Source organism: Perna viridis, chromosome 9 (assembly GCF_037379345.1).
Source record: "Perna viridis isolate PV_CMFRI_1.1 ecotype Kerala chromosome 9, ASM3737934v1, whole genome shotgun sequence".
Taxonomy (NCBI): domain Eukaryota; kingdom Metazoa; phylum Mollusca; class Bivalvia; order Mytilida; family Mytilidae; genus Perna; species Perna viridis.
The window spans coordinates 35,481,445-35,506,828 of record NC_142453.1 but is presented as its reverse complement, the minus strand read 5'-3'; the positions used below and the strand labels follow the sequence as shown (position 1 = coordinate 35,506,828).

At 33.7% G+C, this 25,384-nt stretch overlaps 1 protein-coding gene and 1 pseudogene across 1 annotated transcript; both read left to right on the top strand.

Annotated features, from left to right (window-relative positions):
* The first annotated feature begins 1,786 nt into the window (after nt 1-1,786).
* Nucleotides 1,787-6,639, top strand: LOC148607991 (uncharacterized). Its single transcript, XM_088544512.1, has 3 exons — nt 1,787-4,994; nt 5,225-5,555; nt 6,480-6,639. The coding sequence occupies exons 1-3, from the start codon at nt 4,934-4,936 to the stop codon at nt 6,505-6,507; spliced, it is 420 nt and encodes a 139-aa protein (XP_088400638.1). The 5' UTR covers nt 1,787-4,933; the 3' UTR covers nt 6,508-6,639.
* A 2,417-nt stretch (nt 6,640-9,056) lies between these two features.
* Nucleotides 9,057-13,764, top strand: LOC148607990 (uncharacterized; annotated as a pseudogene).
* Nucleotides 13,765-25,384: the final 11,620 nt, after the last annotated feature.

Sequence of the window (25,384 nt, the reverse complement as noted above, 5' to 3'; positions counted from 1 at the left end):
TTTAGGTACTTAGTTTATCTTTGTTGTGACAAACGGGTTGGAATATGCCTTAATTTGTTAACTATATTTAATGGGTGTATATAAGTTGTTAACTTTATAAATTTGAGTATAACCCGTTTATTGTCGTATATGACAATCAGTCAACCGAAACACAAGGAAAAGATTAAACAGTAGTAAGTAAAGAATCACTTAAAATACGAAGAACACCTTAACGTGTGTCATGGACAGCAGACAAAAATACGTTTTCATTTAAATGTATTTGCATTGTATTCGAGGGATATAGAATATCACAAAGCAACCACTAAAAATCGGATATATTTTGTATAAGAATACTATTTCACCATTCTACTGCGGTGAAACTACTCACGTTTGTTTAAAACATTGTAGATCTAGTTTGAAATAACTATTTTATTTGTAGCCCGGTGACTAAGACATTATATTAATTCATAGATAAAATACCGCTATTTCAAATGTCAATCGGTTCCTAAACAACCTAAAATTAAGATTGGTTGTTAACTTGAGATATGGTGCACTTTCTCTTAAATCTAGTTCAAAGATTGATACACAAAGTCATGTTCATATAAAAGTATATTTTGTTACAGTGAATTAAATATTTTACAATTAGTTGACATAGTTTTCGAATCATTCTCTGTATTCTTTGATCTATACAACAAATACTTTTACAAGGTCTCCACTAGGCCGCTTTTCCAAAGAAAATCTCTTCTAATTAAGTACATGTACTGAATCAGGCAAAACAGCTCATTACTTCATTAGGGGTTGCACATGAAGAAAACAATGCAGAGATTTAATTGTATCGCCCAAGTATTTATACTTAAACTGTTGAAATAACAACAAATGTTTTTGTAACGTTTGATATTTTAAGATATTGATCGGTGAAATTTATTTGAAATTCACTATCGAAAAATGCCGGGAAAGTTTTCCTGTAATTTTTCCTTTTGTAAGCAGTAAACAATATCTACGTCATTGATACTTCATGATTAATTTGAATAGCCTTTCATTTGTTTTCTAGATGTATTTAACATATCTGAGGGAAGAAATATAAATGAAGAAAAATGATGTGCCCCATTGCCTGATTCTTACACAGAATTGTACTTAAGTTCTTATATGTTAAAGAGTAATCAAGGGAACCAAGGTTATAGCGGTAATCAAAAGAATGTAATCCAGGGACAAAGACCAGACATGGAAAACAGACATATACAACAAAGAACATAAAGTAACTAAAATTATACATACAAAGTAACAAAAGTAAATGAGGAACTCGGACTCCACTAAAAACTGGGAGCATGGACCAGGTCCACCGATAGGGTAAGCGTCATCTGCTTTTCTAGAAAGACCCGCCGAGTTGCTCATAAAAAGTCAAGTCCGGGGTAGACAAACGAGGAAAGGAAAACTATGACCCGTTGAATAAATCAGTTTTCATGGTGCTGATGGATACACCATAACGATTCACGAGTTCATGATGACGACCATAAAACTTCTGTAGTGATGACTTCAATCTTGTAGCAACATAACCCTGTTCCGGAAGCCTATTTGTTAGAGTTCTAGCGTGATACAAAAAGTCTGCGTAGTTTCGGCAAGCTCTGGCATAACGTATGAATTATGATATGGACACTCCATACGCAGGAGTCGAAGGGATGTTGCCACAGATGAAAGGAAAGTTGACAATTCTGAATGAAAAATCATCACGTTTGTTGTAAAGTTTGGTCAATAGTTTTCCTTTACCATCGATTTCTAAGTGTAGGTCAAGATATGAGGCTGACTTCACAGTGTCTGTAGTATCTTTTATCTCAAGTTCTTTTGGGTAGATGCGATGTATCAAATCCCCGAAATTAGGATTGTTCAAAGACAATACATCATCTATATAGCGGAAACTGACATTGAAGGATCTAGCCAAACAATATTCTTTCTTTATGATCAGATCAGCTATAAAGTCAGCCTCGTAAGAGTGAAGGAATAGGTCAGCTAGTAAAGGAGCACGATTTGTTCCCATTGGAATGCCGACCTTTTGTTGAAAAAGACGTCCACCACACTGGACAAATATGTTGTCGATAAAAATTTCCAGCATTTTGTAAACATCTTCCTCTGTATATTTGGAAGATGATTTGGAATTATTCCTTACAAAGTATGAGGAAAAAGAGGATAGCACAGATTTATGGTTTTCCAAAAACTCTTCTTTGGAAAGAGTGGTAGCAGTGTAGGTCTTATCACTGCTATTATTTTCTACGTCTACCTCTGATAATAAACATTGGATATAAAACGTTTTGCAGACAAAAACAATGTTGTTTTGGGCTTTGTCTGCTGGTACGACAACATATTTGTCATGTATAGTAGAAAATGTTTTTGCTACATGGGTCTTTGAAAACTGATGTAGCCTTGGCACTCATTGACCTACTTAAAACTTTCATTCGTTTCAAAATTAAAGACCTCACGGCCTTCAACTACTCTGACAGAGCATCAATGTCTTCTTGTTCTCGTTTTATCCATTTTCTTGTATAGTCCTCGACGGCATCCATAAGAACATTAAAATTACAATTCCAATTTATGCAGCGTGGTTCACGGTACTTGGGACCTTTAGAAAGGATATTACGCAGAGATTCGTTTTCGATAATGGTTAAATCTCCCGTAACGACGTGACCAGAAGGACCATATTTGAATGGAGAGGTTTTGCAAGAACAGTCAGGTGGTTTAGCCTTGAAGTCCTCAATCTCGAGGTTCTGCAATAGCCTTTCATAATTGAAAATTTTGGATGCGATGGGTGAAGTATAGGAATATGAAATAATTGGTATGGATTTGTCTTTGAAATATGGGGGAATTTTGTAGGTAACGTTTTTGTGATGGAGGATGTTAGCCAAATTAATTGCATCTATACCTTTGTTGACAAACGGTAGTGGAAGAAATGATCGTTTTTCTTCATCTTGACTTTTCACACAAATTGGTCCAAAGAGTCTGTGGAAACCAATATCCAAAATGATGGCAACAAGTCTGTATAATGATGAAATGGGGTCAGAAACAGGAGTGTCAAGACTTGTTCTGTAAAGGGAGTGTAGTAGAGTGAGAGGTATAGAATAATGAAGAGACGTTGCCACAGATGAAAGGAAAGTTGACAATACGGAATGAAATGTCATTGCGTTTGTCGTATAGTCAATAATCATAAACTTTTAATGAGAAACTCAGTCATTTGTTTGCTTCTCTATGTAAAGCTGATGGAAACTTTAAAAGAACTCGTCGCGTACAAATAAGAGATATGGATTATCCAAATATTTAAAGAAACATTGTTCAATCAATATTAGAAAGGACATTGAATTCGCCACCTCTGAGGACGTATTCAAAGCTGTTCTTGTTGCTTTGAATAAAAAGGGGTTCGCCGAAACGAATCATAATCCTCCAGTTACCCCAGATGAACTGAAGAAAATATACTCTGTTGACAGTATGGCATTAAGTATACAAACTATGTTTGGCCCTAAGAAAAAGGTATGAGTTGATTTGGTATTTTACTTGTGCAGGAGAGGGTGTGAATTTGTATATCAACAAACTGATAAATATGACAAAAGTAGTATTGAAACTGCAATCCCCGACGACACTGTTGGCAAAAGTAAAATTTATACTAGGCCAAATGATCCACTTTGTCCAGTTTCGTCTTTTAGGTGTACCTTTCAAACTAAAACACTCCAAACCCAGAAATAAACAATTTTGCAAAGACCAAATGATTGATTTTAAATGAATGACCATGTATGGTATTGCAAAGCAGCTGTAAGAAAAATACTTTAGCCAATAAGATGCCTGGCATTTGTCAGCGCCTTAGATGAAGTCGGTATTGAAGCCAGGCATTTAATACGTGCCATTGGTTCTTACATTAGGACAGGGAAATGTATAACAGTTTAAACAAAACTCTACAAGTTCAAAATGATCATGACCATGATAGTCAGACAGTGAATTTACCAAACAATGTCCAAAATGAGAGCACTTTGCAAAATCCATCAGAATCGACACTCGTTTGTTTACCCCGGACTTTTTAGCAAATCGGTGGATGTTTCTAGAAAAGCAGAGGACGCTTACTCTACCGGTTAACCTGATCCATGCTCCCAGTTTTAGTCCGTGTTGCTCATTTACTTTTGTTACTTTGTATTTACGATTTTAGTTACTTTACGTTCTTCGTTGTGTATAACTGTTTTCCATGTCTGGTCTTTGTCCTGGATCGAATTCTTTTGATTACCGCTATAACTTTGGTTCCCTTGATTACTCTTAAAAACATTCAAATTTCTTTGAATAATACTGAATGAAACCTAAGTGGAATACTATGAATCTGTGCCCGAACATTACAAACTGTCTTGTAAATTTGAACATTCATAAGTGATTGCTTTGTAAAGACCTGACTTTAAAGTTATACATAAGGAAAAAACAAAAAAATGTCATATATATTTGTCAGCATAATAAATAAGCAAAGTTGATAGCAACAATACTAGAGAACTAAATAAACAATTATTTAAAAAAACACTGATTGTTAGGATTTATTATTGAAAAAAAAAAAAAAATAAAACATTCAGTATACAAAAGTAACACATATGAAAACCAGTGTATTAAATTCGGAACATCATAATTCCAATGGAAATCCTTCACAATTAACAAAGCACTTAATTCACTTTTAAGCCTAATCATACTCATTCTCAAAATAGAAAGGTCTGCAAACTTCCCAACGATGTTATAATTGTCAAATTTGCGATGCAAATTTTTGTCGTACCCTCCGCAGGACTCGAACTCGTATATTAAACTTATTATAATGCCATGTTAACAGGTCAGCAATATATATATATATCTTGCAGCCGTGAGTGTAAGTAGTATGACCTGTTAACATGGCTTCATAATAAGTTTACTATAAAACCTCAGTTTGTCTTTTACCTAGCTATAAATCAAGATGGAAACAGGCGTTGTTCCAACTGAGCCAAGGGCATCTCTTCCTTCTTTTGAAATACAAGGTTTGTCATTCAAATAACTGTTATTTCCTGCTATTAAGGTTGGACATTAAACACAATTAATAAATTAACAAGTGAAATAAATTGTAGATGTTTCGAAATGTGTATTTTTAGGGTTCTTCTTACCTTATATTGCTTGTTGTTCTAAAACAATCAAAAAGGAACACAATAAAATGAGATACTGCAAACGATAAATATCCAAATGTTAGTTAAATGAATACATTTTATTACAGGTGGCACAGAAGAGCTTTTTAAATATTTTGAAAAAGACCTCGTGAATAGAAAATTAGATGAGTCGGTTTTAGATGGATTAATTTCAATGGGTGTTTTGACCATTGGTGACAGAGAAGAATTAGAAAATCATAAAACCTACTTTCAACGCAACAAATGTTTGCTGGACCTTTTATGTAGTCGACCATATCCATCATTTATGCTATTTGTAGATGCTTTTAGTACATCTGAGCCAGAAAACCTAGATGTACAGTATCCTATTCATCAAATGAGACAACAAAAGCAAGATTCTGAAATAGAATTTCAAGCGACAAAGTTTGTTTCTAACGTTGCGTAAATGTTTTTTTCACAGTTTCAATGTTTAATGGAAGTGGTATCCTATTTACCTTTTCTTATTTATGAATGCCCGCTGAAAAAAGGACGAATACGTGTTTGTTGGTTAATACATCTCTTGTATGAAAAAAGGTTTCCTCATGTACCACCCAATCCCAGTTGTCCAATTTACGATCGAAATTTTTTAATTCCTTATTTTTTTTTTTTTTGTTTTTTTGTTTTTTTGTTTTTTTTTGTTGTTGTCAATTCCTCGATCGGGTTGCACTTTTAAAACCAAAACTATTTGTCAGAAAGCAAAAATGTAATATTAAAAATCTGTTACAGTGCAAAATTTTGAAGTGAAGCCCGATAAATTCGATTTTAATAGAGTCAAAATTTTATGAAGTTCCAGTTAAATCGCATCATACATATGGTATATGATGGTGTTACTTTCAGCATCAAAACACTTTACAATCTTATGATTCGTAAGTACTTAACATTATCAATCAATTTGTCTTTGTATTACTGTACTACAATTATTTGCGACAAGTCAACATTCTGGTACTGTTTCTCCAGAAATAGTCTTTTAAAATATTGTTCGAGAGAAGGTATTATTAACCAGTTTTCTACTTATAATATTTATATAATTCGATACTTATAGAACCGGTGGGCCTAATACAGTTCGCCCCAGAAGAATTGTCTTTTCAACTTATTGATTGAAAATATGGGAAAACCCATTATCAAACCTTATAACAGTTTTCTTAAGATTGGTGAACGTAAAAAATACCGGACTTTGTCTTTACTAATTGATATTTTGAGGTAACATTCTTTATTGCATTGGTTCTGTAGTCAAATTATGTTATAGTTGAAATGGTTATTGTTTATCTTTAAAGTTGTGCGTGAAAAAATATGTTTGCATACTTGAAAAGCATTTTTGTTTTCCAGAGATTCAGGAAACAGCAAAACTTCTTAAGAACTACAAATCTGTCGTTCATGGTTTATTTGTCCAAACTGTTCTAGACTACCTATTGTCCAATGGTGTCATAACACAGGACGAGTATGAGGATATAACTGCAGTAAAACAAATCAAAAGCGCAACAGGAAACTGCTTACTATTATATCGAAAAAAGGAAAGCATGGATATGTACATTTTTTGAAAGCTTTAAGAACTGATGACATCTACAAGGATTTAGCAGACCAAATAGAAAGCACCAAGTGACATATCGAGGATAAATATAGGTAGATCACTCCTTTAACGCTGGGATGAGTAACCAAGGTTATAGCGGTAATCAAAAGAATGTAATCCAGGGGCAAAGACCAGACATGGAAAACAGACATACACAACACATAACATAAAGTAACTAAATCATACATACAAAGTAACAAAAACAAATGAGCAACTCGGACTCCACTAAAAACTTGGAGCAGGGACTAGGTGCAAATAGAAAATATCTGAAAGTGGTCTATCCTATTTAGGTATAAATATGATAATGTCGAAATCAGTAAATACTGTTCGATATATCAGAATACCATGTTTTGTAGAACGTAGAAATGCAAACCATATCGACATTTTTAATAAACATTTTTGAGGACGGGTGTTTAGGCTTAATCAAAGTCTTGTCTTAAATTTGCCGTGTGAACTTAAGTGCCCTTAACTGAACTGAATTTATTTTTCAAAAAATGATCTTCCCTTTGAACATAACAGAAGATATGCCTGATTGAAACATTTCTGCAACATGCCTCATTAAATCCCATGGTCCTATTATTTATAACTTAAGAGTGCTTTATGTTTTGCATTAAGCCAGTTCAAGAGAAAGACGCAGGCCTCCTTCTTACGGTATTTTTACACGACATGTTCTGTCACAATACTTTATTCTTTTTTAATATTACCTACAAAGAATATGGTAATGATATTCTTTTATATAGATGTCACAGCGGTACGAGTTCGAGTCCCGCGGAGGGAACGACCAAAAATTTGCATCGCAAATTTGACAGTTCTAACATCGTTGGGAATTTTTCAGACCCATCTATAAGTTTACGTTATCTTCCCTGTACCAATTTGATCCGATGGAACAGTGTAGCGAATAGAGTCGTCACATTCTGAGATGTTTATATATATATATATATATATATATATATATATACACCATTAAATCAACGTTAATGGATGCTTGGTGTGTTAATATGTTAACACTGTTGCTTTATAAGCATTTATTTGTATCTAATTGAAATAGTTATTGATTTTGATGATAAACCCTTTCAAAAGTAAATGGTGTGCTATACTTGGTTTTTCAGTTCACAATAATTTTATAGGGGGTTCTAATTATACAATTTGTAGAGTATCTGTTTTGAGTAGAATAATGTGTATAGTAAAATGATGAGCTTTTGTATATGAAAGTCATTCTACTGAACCAAAAGAGTAAACAAGGGAACCAAGATTCTATGAGAAGTCAAAAGAATGTTATCCGGGGACAAAGACCAGACTTGGAAAACAGATACACAACATAGACCATAAAATAACCAAAATGATGCATACAAATTAACGAAAGTAAATTAGCAAATTCTCGGACTCCAATAAAAACGGGGAGGATAGACTAGGATGATACGGTCGGGTTAATGGCGTAATTAAAATATGTTATGCCAATATTTCTGATATTTACTTTACTTGATGAAGCCTGCTGATACTCTGAGGATTTGTGTTAAACTGCTTTCCGCAAAAGAGATGTCAGTTGGTAAAATAGTTTACTTTAAGAAACCATCATACAAATAAGACATCAACTAGTTCTCAATTTGGTGACTATCTTCATCATAATATCCCAAATGCTGCAATTAAAGTCACTATAAAATGGAAAACTTTTTCTTTTTCTTCCCTTTGTTTATGAAAAATACAACTTAGGAAAACAAAACATTATGCTAAACAGGATAATTTGCATATTTTGACTGCAAATTACTCTTTCCTATAATGTAACAGTGCAGCTTAGCAAACGTATGGGCTACCTTTTACCTTTTAAACTGCTTTTTACATGGATCTATCTATAATTGTTTCATTATCAAAATCAATTGTTTTACAGATTGCTATGTTTTCTTTATTATGATCCATTTTTTGTAGATACCATGTGTTGTTGACTGACAATATGCGTCAACGATACTTGATCATAGTATACTTTATACTTTTTTTATTAAAGGTACAAAAGCCTTTACATATCGACAGACGATAAAAACATAGGCGTTCCTGAGAATATTCAAGGTATGTATCGATGTTGTGAGTCAGCAAAAGAAATAACATACAAATGGCACAATCACTACCAGGGAAATAAGCTTTACCATATTGTCTAACAAAATGAAATTCATTCGTAAACACAGAAAAATCAACCGTTGACATTACGCAATTAATCACAACATGAAAAGCCGCGCCAAAAATACCTTTGTTTTATCTACCGGTCAATCATTTGGTTGAATGTTAAATTGAATATAATAGTATATCAAATCGAAACTTCGGTCATTGCAGTCTAAAACGGAAACAACGAAAATGAAGACAAGTTGTATGTCCACACCAGGGCAGAAGAGGAATTGATGAAGAAAATTAAAGAACAAAACATTGTGGTTATCACTGGAAACAGTGGTTCAGGTAAAACATACTTATCACATCATACCGCTCTGAAGATGAGAGAGGAGGGCTACATTGTCATAATTGCACAAACCCCAGGACAAATCTGTCGGTATTTTAAACCGGGAATAAAGACTTTGTTTGTTTTTGATGATTTATGCGGAAAGTTTACAATGAATCAGAGATATTTAGATGTTTGGAAATCAAGAAAAGCAACAATAGAGGTTTTATTGAAAGACAGTTGTTGCAAAATCATTGCTACTTGTAGACTTCAGGTTTTTAGAGATGAAAGGTTACAGAATAGTATTTCTTTTTTTAAAGAAAGTGAATGTAATATTTGTTCCATCAAATTGTCCCTTTCCTTGAGCGAAAGACAGAAACTGTCTAAAAATTATTTCAAGGAACATGTAGTTTCTGATCATGCCATTGAATATGATTTCTTCCCTTTTTTATGTAAACATTTCTTAGGTAAAGGTGTCGAAGACTTTAATGAATGTTTGAAAAATCCATTCGTATATTTTGAAAATGATCTCCAGAATTTCTTCCATGAAAGTGATGATGGAAAAAGAATAATAAACTGACAAACGATATTGTTATGAATGATGCCTCGAAATCCATATTGAAAGATACTTTCGAGGAATGTGGTTTGCAAAGATCAGAGTCAAGAAAAAACGTAGAGTTTTCGTTGAAACAACTCGAGGGTGTGTATGTAAGTATTAGAGAAGGAAACTACCAGATAATTCATGACAAGTTATTTGATGTATTCGCTAAATTCTTTGGAAAACAGATGACTTCACTTTTCATTAAATATGCCTCTTCTGAATTTATAAGAGAAAGATTTGTATGTGCCTTTAATGAAGAAAAAGATGAAAGTAGTACATTTTGCGTCACTTTAGAGGAGAATAACTTACAGGAGTACTTTGTACGATTAGTAAAAGATTGGAGAAAAATGTATTTACGAGATGTTTTTGGAAACAGAATCTTGAAATCCAAATTATTTCGACGAAAGTTCTGATCTTACTTAAAGACGCTGAAAAATTCAGACCAGAATAAATTAGCCAATTCTAGAAATATTGTCAAAGGTGATACACCACTATATCTAATATGTTTTTATGGCGATGAAGTATTTGCCGATTGGCTTTTAAACTGTGGAATAGATATAAATCAGGGTCGAAATGATTCATCAACACCACTATACATAGCATGTCAAGAAGGGCATGTACAATTAATCACTCAACTTCTTCAGAATAAAAAAAATGACATTGATCAATGTGATGATGATGGTTGTACGTCCCTGTATCTCGCATGTCAAAAAGGACATTTAGATATAGTCAAACAACTGATACAATCCTCTGCAGATATTAACAAAAGTAAGAATAATGGAGTATCACCACTCTTCATAGCTAGTCAGAATTGACATGTCATGGTGGTCAAGCAACTGATACAATCCTGTGCAGATATTAACAAAAGTAAGAATAATGGAGTATCACAACTCTACATGGCTAGTCAGAATGGACATGTCATGGTGGTCAAGCAACTGATACAATCCTCTGTAGATATTAACAAAAGTAAGAATAATGGAGTATCACCACTCTTCATAGCTAGTCAGAATTAACATGTCATGGTGGTCAAGCAACTGATACAATCCTGTGCAGATATTAACAAAAGTAAGAATAATGGAGTATCACCACTCTACATGGCTAGTCAGAATGGACATGTTATGGTGGTCAAGCAACTGATACAATCCTCTGTAGATATCAACAAAAGTAAGAATAATGGAGTATCACCACTTTACATAGCTAGTCAGAATGGACATGCCATGGTGGTCAAACAACTGATACAATCCTCTGCAGATATCAATAAGTGTTCTAATAACGGTAATTCACCTTTACAGACAGCTTGTTTAAACAACCACATAGAAGAAGTCATAGAACTTCTTCATTGTAAAGGTATTGACATTGATCAATGTAATGAAAGTGGCTGTACGTCCCTATATCTAGCATGCCAAGAAGGACATTTAGATATAGTCAAACAACTGATACAATCGTCTGCAGATATTAACAAAAGTAAGAATAATGGAGTATCACCACTCCACATGGCTAGTCAGAATGGACATGTAATGGTGGTCAAACACCTGATACAATCCTCTGCAGATATCAATAAGAGTTGTAATGACAGTACTTCACCATTACAGACAGCTAGTTTAAAAAACCACATAGAAGTAGTCAGAGAACTTCTTCATTGTAAAGGTATTGACATTGATCAACGTAATGAAAATGGTTGTACGTTCCTGTATCTCGCATGTCAAGAAGGACATTTAGATATAGTTCGACAACTGATACAATCCTCTGCAGATATCAATAAGAGTTCTAATGACGATATTTCACCATTAAAGATCGCCTGTAATTACAACCACATAGAAGTAGTCAGAGAACTTCTTCTTTATTGCAAAGGTATTGATGTTAATCAATGTGATGATGATGTTTAAACGTCCTTGTATATTGCATGTTAAGAAGGACAATAAAATATAGTAAAACAACTGATAGCATCCTCTGCAGATTTTAACAAAAGTAAGAATAATGGAGTATCACCACTCTACATGGCTAGTCAGAATGGACATGTTTGAACGGTAACATTGAAAATGTGAATGCATTATTACTACACTAAGTAGATGTGAATCATCCCGATATTAATGAAGTAGCACCTGTATATATTGCATCTATCTGTGGACCGAAACAGATCCGTTTATTATTGTTAAAACGTGGTTAGAAACTAGTACAAAAACAAGGTAGTAGACAAATTGGAACTAGCCGTACTGGAAAGCAAAAAAGTAATTATTTTTATTAAAATTGACCCAGTGATTTGTAGGATTGTGTGTATTTCTTATGCACTATTTTGCACCCAAGACCATCACCTGATAAATCTACATTATTTTATTAGGAAACAAATTTAAGCAGAATTTGTTGTAATCTTGATTTGTCAGTTTTTGTACATATGGAAAGATATGGTATCGTGTTCTCGACCACCGCGTCATCCGTTGTTATAAAACGAGACTTTGAATGAAAAGAAAAATTGTGTACTTGGTTGTAGTGTATATTTATAGCAGTATTCAGATTCAAACATTCTGTATAGAATCTCAGTAAAACATTTAAGAACTAGTTTCAATTGTTGCTGTGTCATCGGCGTGTGAAAGAGTTGGCCTGAGCACATTTTCAAAGAATAGTAATGTCAAATTACATCATTTTATAGATAGAAACTATAAAAATCCAAAAACAAAAAATATGAATTTTTCCCTCAGTGAGGTATAAAAAGTGACCATAAAATACAAAAGTGCTGCATATAATTTATTACAAAAATATTAATCGTACATGTGCGGTATAAGGGTGCCTGAAAATCATATTTTGAGAGGGAGAATGCACAGGAAAGGGGGTATCTTAAATATTTTGTATTTCTATAACTTATCAATTTAGAAAGATGAAGTAAAATGTAGCGTTTTTTGTGCATATAAAAAGTAATAATAATAGATTTGTCAATAAATGCTGGTCAGACAATATTTCCAGATATTAAGCTCAGGCGAGAATGTGTATCTGCATTTACATTATCTTTTTACAGCATGTGTTTATTTTACGGATTTTATGTTTATATCATTTATAAATGTCATTGAACTTTTTGAAGATTATTTTACTGACTCCACAAAAAGATATGCTCTTTATAGAAAATAGTTTAGTTACACAGACAAAATTGTAACATTTTTCATATGTTTCAAAACAAATGGAAAGACATGTTTCGGGCCAATAATGTTTTATGCATTTAAATACATGGAAACATTTTCGAAATAATCTTTTCATACATGAAATCCTATGAAAAAACATATTACTATGTGATTTGTAATTTCAATTGATACGTTAAAACAAGTAAAAACCTAAACGTATGAAAAACATAGGACAAACATAACATATGTTGAATTTGTAATTGTTTCAGTTCCTCTTTGTTAATTTAAATTATTAATCAAAATATATTTGCAATTAAATTGATGAGATGAAAATTAGGGAGTGCATAACTATCACCACTAAATGGTAAACAAATAAAGTCGTATGCGTGTTATGTTTTTGTTAACTAATGGCTTCATGTAGTATTCAAACATTCATACATACGATCTGCATTTTGATCCATTTTTATTATACAATTTCATACATTGGTAGGTATTCATCATTTATTTTTCTATCCATATTGAAGATAAAGTGCAATAAAAAGTTCGATGGATGAGAAAAGCATCAATCTTAAATGGCATAATATGTAATTTATTTAGATGACAAAATATACTATGTAGGTTCGATTTACTTTGTAACAATATGATAACAACAACATTGTGTGCATGTACCCAATAAGCTATCCTAAACATGATTATAAGCTATATCTTTGAAACAGACATTATACTTTATTTAATTATACCCCAGCGTACATGTTTCCGTTTTCTTTTATTCAGTTTCGTATTATTTTGTAAATCATTACCATTAGAGTTATTTGTCTTCATTTCGAACGAATTAAAATGTGGTCTGTAAAATATTGTAAAATATCTTCGTATAGTATACCACTTGTAAATAAACTGGTTTTTTTTCCTTCCTTAAGTTGTGAAATTGCATGCCAAACCTATCAATAGCTTTGATTTATTATTGATGGTAAATAGTTTTCTCCTCAATACTGTTTGCCCCCGACGAAGGCCGTAAGGCCGAAACACTGTGCTCATATTCTTTAATTTTCCAAAGGTTTTATTCATATTTTATATGCATGTAGTTCCGTTTTTATCTTGTAAACGTGGCTGTTGATCACTTATTCATTATTCTTAACTATCGATGCTTTCATTGCTATATATGTATTCACAAAATATTTTTTTCGGTAACATGGTTCGTATTTATACCCCTCTGTTCTATCATTTTGTTCGTTTTTATTTGTGTAATCTTTATTGTGTGTATGTGTTTCTTGTTTTACATAATTGTTTCATTTCAAGTAAGATGCGCACACAACTTAACATTTCATTTACAAGTAACTTTCAGAGACACTGACTACAGCAATTGATGACCAAAAATATGTCATTCACAATGCAACAAAACGTTGTATTATACATTTTGTGTCCTAATCAACACATATTTGCTTTGATGTTTTAAATTTGTCTACTTCAACGCATTGTTGTGTTGAGTTTGACAAATTGTGTTTTAAATGGACATTTGAAGTGTTGATATGGTCAAAATACCACTAAGCAATTTTTAACACATTGAGCCAGTAATGCTAATGTCATCAATTTCATTATACAGACCAATACATTGTCTGGATAAAACCACTAGTTTCATATTTTTAAGTTTATAGTGATTTCAGTGTAGTATATTTAATTTCTTCCATTTTAATCCTTCATTTAAAAAAAAACACATGCATTTATGATTTCTAATGAAGAATCATATTTTGGAGACCAAATTTTGCATTTATCACGTCCTTTATGGGTCTCTCATGATCATACAAAGGGTGCAGATAGATCGTTTCATACCAATGCAATGTTCTCACATCATACATTTATCACGGAAATCTTTTTATTTTAGTAATTTGATATATTTATTTCATCTTTTTAAAGTTATTGTTATCATTTCCATATACCCATATCTGTGTTTGATAATTGATGAACTGTCCTGTAAAAATAATAATGCTGATACCTTATATATTATAATTAGAGTGGTGGTGTCATGATTAGCAATGAAATACATTCGAAGTTACACCAATATATGTAAGTAATTATTTATTATAGTGACATGTGTACAAAATCAAACTAACAAACAATAATTTTAACATGAAATAAGATACACCCGGCCCACTGGACCTATAAGTCACTTAAATTAGCTTTATCTATATACAATTTCAAGCAAAGTAAAACACCAGAAAAAAAAATCATTTTGAGTAAATGAACTGTCTACGCTTACAATAAGCTTTTAAAATAATATTTGAAGTTTGTCTGGGAAAATATTTCACAAGTTGAATTAACTGTTCACATTTTGGTAAGGTTTTGAAAGTATCAAGTCCATTTATGTTATTGACAAGCTCAGTTCTGATATCATTGTAAAAACAACATTCGGTCAAAAAGTGTATTTCATCTTCAATTACATTGTCAGTGTCACACAAACGACATATTCTTTGATGTTTGGGTTCACCTACATAGCGGCCTGTTTCGATCCTCAAAGGGAGAATTCCACATCTGAACTGTGCCATCATAGATCTCTCAGATTTCGATAAGTTCATTTTGACGTATGGTTCAATTTGGAAGAACGATTTAAACGTTTTGTAAGTCCTCAACTTTGGTGAGTTTTCATTCATATCAAACCACTCATGTGCGTACTTTTCAACAAGAGAGTCATTTACGGTGTTAAGATCACATACGAGTTTATTACTAAATTGATGATTGAGTCCAATATCATTCATCACAGACTTTAAATCTGAGGACCAGTTATTGTTACATCTGTTATAGTCCCACAGAAACACTTGTTTACATAATCTGTCGTCAGGCATTTTCATAAGTCTATTCCAGTATCTAACCATATGTTGAAAATGTCTATGTCGTGATGGTAACCAACCCATATCTCCGATTATTGCCGATTTAGGTGCGAACTTGTGTACTCCTAAGAAGTATCTGATTGCTTTATTTTGAACATTGTCAATACAGTTGAAACCTTTAAATCCCCATATAGCAGCATTATAGTCAATAATCGGAGCCACACATGAGTAGAACAGTTTTTGAAAAGTATTAACTCCACAGTCCTTTAGCCCGTGCACTTTTGAGATTAGGGCCCCGAGGGCACGACCTCCAGCCTTAGCAAGATTATCGGCATTTGACTCGAATGTCTTCTTTTCATGAAATATCACGCCTAGATACTTATATTGTTCTGTTATTTGTAGCATATTATCACCAATTTTAAACTGGAAGGATGTTCTTGGTCTTCGTCCCGATCGAAAATGAACGACTTTAGATTTGTCCGTGTTAATGAGAACTCGCCACTTTTTACACCAGTTGTGAAGAGTATTCAGCATAAGCTGCATGTCATTCTCGTTAGTCGCAAACATAACTATGTCGTCGGCATACAATAACAGTGAAAGTTTTTTTGAATGGATATCGATACCCAACTCTAGGTTATTTATTTCCTGAACCAAGTCATTTATGAATATCGAGAATAGAGTCGGGGACAAATTATCACCTTGCTTAACTCCTGAATAGCACGTGAACCAGTCTGTCATAGTATTGTTTATTCGTATGCTTGCTGAAGTCAATGAATATATACTTTTCACAGAGTTATAAAGTTTACCATCGATATTCTTTAAGAGTAATTTATAAAGGAGCATATCACGGTCTACGAAATCGAACGCTTTCTTCAGGTCTACGAAAGTTGCTATTATATTTTGGTTATTTCGAATTATACTGTTCAGTGTAAAAACATGGTCCTCACATGATCTTTGTCGGCGGAATCCATTTTGCTCGTCTGCAAGTAAATCATTATCCTCTAAATAGGAAGTTAGACGATTGTTCATAAAAGAGCTAAACAGTTTAGATATACATGACTGTAGACACACTCCTCTATAATTCAATGGTTCTCGCTTATCGGAGGACATGTCTTTCAGGATGGGAAACAATATTGCCTTTCTCCATAAAGATGGTATCAAACTTGTATCAAATATCCATTGAAAAAGAGATAGTAGAATTGGTAAGATGTTCGGCGATTTAAGAACTTCGTATGGTATTTTATCCAAACCAGTAGCTTTTCCATTTTTCGTGGCTTTAATCACTACAGAGACCTCTTCAATAGTAATATTGGAATTTAATTCTTCGTTACATTGATATAACGGATCTAACATGTTGTTTTCTAGTAGATTTTTATGCTGTAGCGATTGTCTATAAAATTCATTATCAAAATCCTGATTTGCATTAGTGTTGTTGTACATTTTTTCAAATTCGGATTTCCATTTTTCGCAAACTTCATTTTCGTCATTAAGAATATTTCGTTCATCGTCATAAACTTCCATGGGTATTTCGGATTGTTTTCGTGGTCCCATATTACGTATTTTAGCCCAGAATTCGTTAGGGTTTTTTGTTGTCATTGTTTCAAGTTCCTCACAGAACGCATTTCGGTGCCGTCTTTCATAAAATCTCAATCTACGATCAAATAGTTTTTGTGCACTTTGGAATTGGAGCCGTTTTAATCGTTTCGAATTTGTATTTCCCGTACATTTTAAGAATGATCGCTCTTTAAAGTGCATGTCTTTCCAAAGAGTCGATAGTTCTTCATTCCAGTATGGTTTATGATTTCGGAAACGTTTTTTCGTGTTGTTACTTGGTGCAAAGCAAGGAATTGTATCATCCATCTCCTTTAAGATAGTATCGCACAAATCCGTATATATTCCATCTATGTTGCTTTGTGTTTCACGGGTCCGTTCAATACGTGTTATAAGTGTTTGTATTGCTTGTTTCGATATATCAGAGGCGAAAAAATCGTTCGGAATCACCTTCAGTTTATATCGTTTTTTGAAAGCACTTCCTGATTTTTTACTTATACTATCGACATTAATTTGTGTGTTCATTTTAGTTTCTAGTACAGAATGATCCGGGACTTTCGAGCGGTCATTTAGGTATCCAAATAAGTCGTATTTTTCAACTATCGATCGTATGGTGCGAACCTCGAACGAAATGAATGTCTGTAAAGCTTCATGTGGAACGCATATATAATCGACAACTGACTTTCCTTTTCCCGATATGCACGTATAATTGTTTTTTGAATTATCATATCTTCCATTTAGAACGCACGTTTTAGATTCGTTCAAAAAGTCTATAAAGGCATGTCCATGTTGATTAATTGCTTTATCAATGCACGACCTTTCCGGTACAGAATCAAACTCTGAAACGTCGCTTAAGGATCCAATGCGCGCATTCAAGTCTCCGCATATAATATGAGCGTCACAGTCGTTATAAGAGTACATGATTGACAGGATATGCGCAAAGAAACTTTGTGAATCTCGTCCCCAAACTGAATTTTCCGGCGGTAGATAACAAGATATCACGGTGAAACTGAGGTCGGTACTTTTGGAAGTAAATTTTACACATAGAATACCATCGTATGTAGCGTCTATTATTTCCGAAGTATATTCCTGATTAATCCAATGTTTGACGAAAAGTCCGACACCCCCAGACCCTTTCGGTGCGTTTCTGTGAATTTCTTTTCTATTCGATCCTATCCATTTATAATTTTCTATCTCTAGTTTATCATCATTTTTCAAGTGCGTTTCGCATATACTGAATATATCGGCATCTACATTTTTAACAATCTGCTTTCGTAATAAAGAGTTATTTTCAGTCCAACCACAAACATTTAGCTGAGCTATGCTAATAGTCCAGTTGCACCGGCCGTGTACCTATTCCGAATCGTTTTGAATATCGTTTGCCTCCATCGGTACGTTTTCATTTTTCTTAAGAATGCGTCCGCTTCCCGTTATTCTGTACGAATTTCCGTGTGGTAATTCTTTCAATATTGTTCTCGCATTTGTTTCAAGAAGTCTCTCCATGCGTGATTTCGCGCCCTGGATAAACACCCGTTTATATTCATCAACTTCTTTGGGTTTATATTTATTTCGGAGAACGAGTACTTTTTGATCTGAGTTTTCGAAACTGACTTTTATCAATGCCGGTTTGTCACGAAATCGCTTTCGTAGTCTAGCTGCTGCTACAATTTTCACGTTATTTGATATATCTTCACCGATACTATTTATAATGTTATTTGCTTTTTCGGTTATATCTTCATCGTCAGAATATGGAACATTTTTAACTATAACGGTGATTTCATTGTCATTCAGTGGATCTGGCCTACGTGGATTGCCGTGAGCATTTTGTGTATTCGCTTGACCGTTATTGCCTAATCCATGTTCATCGACCGGTACATTGTCAACAATACCCTGTATAGTATCAATACGTGTAGTGAGTGTTTCTAAAGATTTAGCGAGGGTGTCCATGCGTGACGATTCACGGGCCATATCAATGTCTATGTCAGTTTTTAGAGCTTTAATTGTGATCAGATTATAAAACATATGTATATACAAATAAAATTATTCTTAAGATGATACTTAGATTACTTAATTCTTAGATAGTGTCATTTTTGTTTTTACGAAGGAAACAAAAAAAAATGCCTTTTTGTCTACACAGTTCCAATCGCAAATCAATGGTCAGTTGTACAATCCTTTTTCACATTTAACTCAAGTTTGAACTTATGAATAGACATACCTCAAATATAGTCCTAAAAATTAGCTCTGCATTATCATGTGACTGCAAAGGCTCTAGCACAGTTGGTTAGTCGTCAATCGTCAGGACAACCAGTAAAGACTTCTTAGAGGAGTCTCATGTGATTTTTTTTAATGTTAAATGAGAACATTATGTGTTCAATCTTCACATACAGAACCGGAATAAGATGAGTTAAGTAAATATCGCCAATCATCGAGGCGGGGACTGATTTTGGGGATAGATACGTATGCAAATTATTAAGAGACGTTGATTGGTTTCCTTTAATTTATCCGTAAAAAAAGTGAAATGTCTAACTCAGATATGTTCTCGGCTTACAAAATGTGAGCTTACATCGGCTTAACAGAAAAGCTTGTATTTTGGCAGACTAGATTAACATCAAAATACTAGAATTTTAACATAGAAATGTAATTTATTTTTGATATTGGTGTCGTGGTTTAACAAACTGCAACATTCAGTATGCATAGCCCCTCTCCCGGTTATGCTCGAATATTATGGTTGAATTTATTTTTGGTTTCTCGCTTTTATTAGATTTCATTAGACCGTTTCGTTTTTCAGTATAACAGTAATCGTAATAGAATCAGATAAAAAAAGAATCATGGCAATGAAAATGAAAAACAAACAATAAAAAATAACTAACAACAAACAAAAATCAAACAAAAAATTGGGCTACTATGCATAAAATAATGTACAATGTTATGTATCTGCTTATAGGATGCACATACACACGCGCGGAAAAGACCCCAACCAAAGAAGTTCTTATATACAAATGCAATGATTGCATCAGTAATAATTTTTGGTACCCTTACTAATGTTGAGATTTTACTTGTGTTACATACGTATAGATATTGGACATAGAAATGAAAATAAAACACGTTTTATTACATATACATGTAAATATAGTCACAGGTAATAAAGTGTGGATTATACCATGGCCAATACGGCATTTTAGTAACACCTTATTACCTTCAACTTTGAGGTTGGCTGTATTGGTCCAGAGGCCCCTACGCCAAAGGCAAAACAGCTGTCCGGGCATTACAGATTCAGCAACCAGAAAGTCCGTACACACGGTCCGTATAACCTGTCCGTTTGGCTAACAAGATCGTATGGGAATGCACATCAGCCCTTTGGAAAGCTATAATGCCCTTCGTGTGTTTTGAATTGTTGATTTTGATGGAATGATCAAATAACAACTCATATGTTATGCCAGAGCTTGCCGAAACTACACCGACTTTTGGTATCGCGCTAGAACTCTAACAAATAGGCTTCTAGAACAGGGTTATGTTGCTACAAGATTGAAGGCATCACTGCAGAAGTTTTATGGTCGTCATCATGAACTCGTGGATCGTTATGGTGTATCCATGTGCACCATGAAAACTGATTTATTCAACGGGTTATAATTTTCCTTTCTTCGTTTGTTTACCCCGGACTTGACTTTTTATGAGCAACTCGGTGGGTGTTTCTAGAAAAGCAGAGGACGATTACTCTACCGGTGCACCTGGTCCATGCTTCCAGTTTTTAGTGGAGTGGAGTCCGAGTTGCTCATTCGCTTTTGTTATTGTTTATGTTTAATTTTAGTAACTTTATGTTCTTTATTGTGTATATCTGTTTTCCATGTCTGGTCTTTGTCCCTGGATTGTATTCTGTTGATTACCGCTATAACCTTGGTTTCCTTGATTACTCTTTTGCTTATTGCAATTTATAGGTTCATTTCAAATGACTTTTCTCTGTGTTGTCCCATTGATATTGATCACGTTGTCCGATCATGTTGTTTGGGTATATATATTGTATGTCTAAAGCTGTTAGTTAAACGATGTGGAAAACATCTGTATAAAATAATGAATCGGAAACAGGAAGTAGATACAATACGGTCAAGACCGACTTTACGTAGAAAAATGACCGTAAATTGGAAAGTTATTGTTCCTGTAGATATTCATGTTGATTCATATATCTATACGAACCAGGGCAACCAACGTAAAATATATTTATCATGGTGATTTTAGCATATTAAGACCGATTTTTATATATTAGGAAATAAATATAATTTCATTCGGTTGAGCGCGCGATTTAGAATGAAATTATTATTACCTCTCCCGGGATTTTTCATTATATAATATTATGACGTAATCATTTATAATGTTCCCGCCAAGGTTTTCGGGGTTCTTTTTCGCGCTACATGAATCTGTACCAACGACGTCCTAATGTGAACATCGTTAAATATCTTATTTGGAAACGCTTTAAGTAGAGGATTGATATCTGTGTGTGTGTGTGTGTGTGTGTGTGTGTGTGTGTGTGTGTGTGTGTGTGTGTGTGTGATGTTACAGGGTTATAGATTTTTTTTTCCAGTTTGGTGATGTATTATTTCCAAGATGAGTCGTGCGGCTATCCTTGTTGTTATAATTAGAACATGTGCTTATTTTCTTCTCTCTGCATCTGTTTCATAATTTGTTCACATTATTTGGTATGTACATGTATACTATGATGAGAACTGTAACCGGTAGAACAGCAAATTAACACTAATGTGCTCTTATAATATAACAAATTATCACACGAACTGGAAATGAACGACAAAATTATTTTAAAAATTTCTGTTCGTTGTGTTAATAGGTGCTTGTAGATGTACATTAAGCCCTATTACAGGGCGTTTTCAATACGTTTAACATTTATTTCTACTTTTATTAGAAACAAATGATTTTAGAAATATACTGGTTTATTTCAGTATCTTTATTTCGATATCAAAACACTTTATTGAATGAAGGGGACTTTCCCGTTCCGGTTAGCCTTTTACAAATCTTCACATTTTTGTGTGTTTGCTATTTTTATATTTGAATAATCGACCACGGAATTTAAGTAATTTTTGGTTAATTGGTTGTCTGCATATCTCTCATGATATTATATTATATTAGAAATAATCAGTTTGATATTTAACAAAACGAAAAAGCATGTGTTACCGGGGAAACTTACTTAACGCTTTGGTGAGACTGAGCGAGAAAAAAACTACAGATCAAGTACCAGGATTACTTCTTATAACGAATCTCATCTACTTCCAGTTAAAATTTGGTACCTTTTTTATTCAAAATGATTCCTTAATTATTAAGGTCGGTTTCCCTTAATTTACTGTTCATTCCAAATTTTTAAGTATATAAAAGTGAAAATGTTAACAATTCAAATATGATGAGTTAGTAGCATCTACCGACGCGTGGTATTGTATATATAGCGGAACTCGAGAAACAAAGAGAGCAATAATCAACTATTCAATGGAATGCATTGGCAAGCCTAGTTGACACACTATATGATCTTACTTAGTGTAGCCGTGAAAAAGTTAAAGTCTTGATACTGAATTTTTAAATACTGATGCACATGTATGTAAGTGTCTTATATGGTGCTCTTGTTCGAGAATGAAGCCATAATATTAATTAAAACACCCACAACAGAGTTCTAACTGTACTCCACAGGCGTCTGTTGGGATACAGCCACTTCAGTCTCAACAAAATCTGCCACCAAACAACATTATACAGCAGCCTATTCCAGTACCGATATCCCAAAACCAAGTCGATTCGAAATCTCTCCAAATAATTTCTCCACTATGGAGGCTTTTAACCACCGGTTTAATCAAATAGACTCCTTAATGAAAGATGAACTCTCGAAACTTGATATTATCGATAAGATCAATGAAAACTTTGTAAAATTTGAAAAGGCAATTTCAGATATGAAAACAGAGATTCAAGAAATCAAAACTGTCCAAAATCAGCACAAAGATATACTCGGGGGTTGAAGAGTGACAGCATAATGAGATACAGGAAAGAATGAATTGTCTTGAAATGAAGGCTTAGAAACTGAAAATTTTGAACTGAAAGAAAACTTGATAAAATTACAAAGCCATTCGATGAAATACAATTTGATTATGTGGTGGAATATCAGAAATCAACTTTGAAACTGAAAAAAAAACGAGGCAGTCTCAAAACATTTCTTCCATACGGAACTAGACATATCGGACGTTGAGGACATCGAATTTCAGAATGTTCACCGTCTTCGTGCCAGAAGAGACGGAAAACCTAGAGACATTATAGCAAGATTTGTCAATGACAAAGACGATGAGCTGGTAAGAAAGGCCGCATCCAAACTGGTGGAAAACCTCAGTACACAATTAACCAATAATATCCAGACGAAATAGTCGAACGTCGTAGGAAACTCTACCCAAAACTGAAAGAATTACAGGGACAACGGAAACGCGCTACGATGGTGTATAACCAAATTCCCGTTGATGGACGTCCGTACAACATTAGATCTCGTATTGACCCTCCACCCGTACCGCCAATTCACAATAGAGATCAAGGCGGTGACCCCCACGACTAGGACAACGCATCAGACGATAGAACCAGTTTTATTAGTAAACTGAACATTACTGACTTAAACGTTTGTGGAATCGAATCAAAGTTACTGAACCCTGACTTTCACCTATTGATAAAGCAATATGATTTGTTTGTTTGTTTGGTTTTTTTTTTTCAGAAAATACAAGATATGCATTAGTTGTTGGTGATGTGAACGCTCGAACGGATATTTTACCAGATTTTGTAGTGCCTGACGAGCAACTTTTAGATGTTTTAGATATTCCAGACGAAAACATATCTTTTTCTGGTTTTGACTGTTTAAGGCACAAACAAATCCCACTAGATAGAATCAGTCAAGATGCTGGTCGTGTTAATAGATACGGTTCAAAACTGTTAGAACTACGTAAAAGGTGTAACGTTTTTGCTGACAGTGGCCGTGTATTGTAGTAATCAAGGACGAACTACCAGTAAAAATGTCAGTCTAGTTGATTATTTGTTACTCTTGCCTTATATGTGCGATGTAATTACTGACTTTGAAATAATTGATTTTAATCCTATGTTTTCAGATGTGTATAACATGTTAATTTTTTGTATTTCTTTACTCGCTGGCTCTGATAAAGTGGTAAATAATAAAACAAAATACATGTAAAGAAAGGGTTAAATTGAACCAGCGTAAAGCAGGTGATTTTCTGAAAGTTTTGAGATATGATTCAGAACTTGTTTTACAAAATATTGAAGACAAACTAATGAATGTAGAACACAGTCATGTGACCGACCCTTGATCAAGTAAATTCAATTGTAAATGATTAATGTGTATTCTATAATGAAAATGCTACATCTGTATTTGGTACACACAATTCAAAGACTAATTTAAAATATAATTGTAAACCTTGGTTCACTAAAGAATGCAGTATTAAGCGGGGTGCATTTCATGAGGCTAAAAGTAAATATAAACATGTTAAAACCGATTATACAGAAAGCTTCTGAATAAAAAATCGCGAGAGTATAAGCGGGAACTTAACAAAGGTTTACGAAGATATCAAGAAAAAACCGCTATGGAGTTGAGATCTCATTCGAAGTATGATTCTAAAGTTTTTTGGAGAATACTGAATAAATTTTATGGCACTCGCAAACCTAACCCACCTATGGATATAGATACATTTTTGATTATTGTAAGAAGCTTAATGATGATGATTAGGATGGTGATGATGATGTCGTAGATTTAAACACTATTTGTGATAATCAGCAGATTGAATCTATATTAAATAATGACATTGCTGAGGATGAGATTTGTCGTTCTATCGAATCATTGAAAAATGAGAAATACCCAGGTCTGGATAGTGTTTTGAATGAGTATCTAAAAAACTCGCCTCCGAAATTGATTCAGTTATTGGTTAATCTATTCAACCTTATTTTGAATACGGATGTTGCACCAGACACGTGGGCCGTTGTTATAATTCGACCCCTGTATAAAAACAAGGGAGATAATATGAACCCAGATAACTTCAGAGCAACCTAGTTGATAAGTTATGTAGGAAAACTCTTCACCTTGATACTAAACACTAGTCTAACGTGCTTTGCTAATGAGGTTGATTTA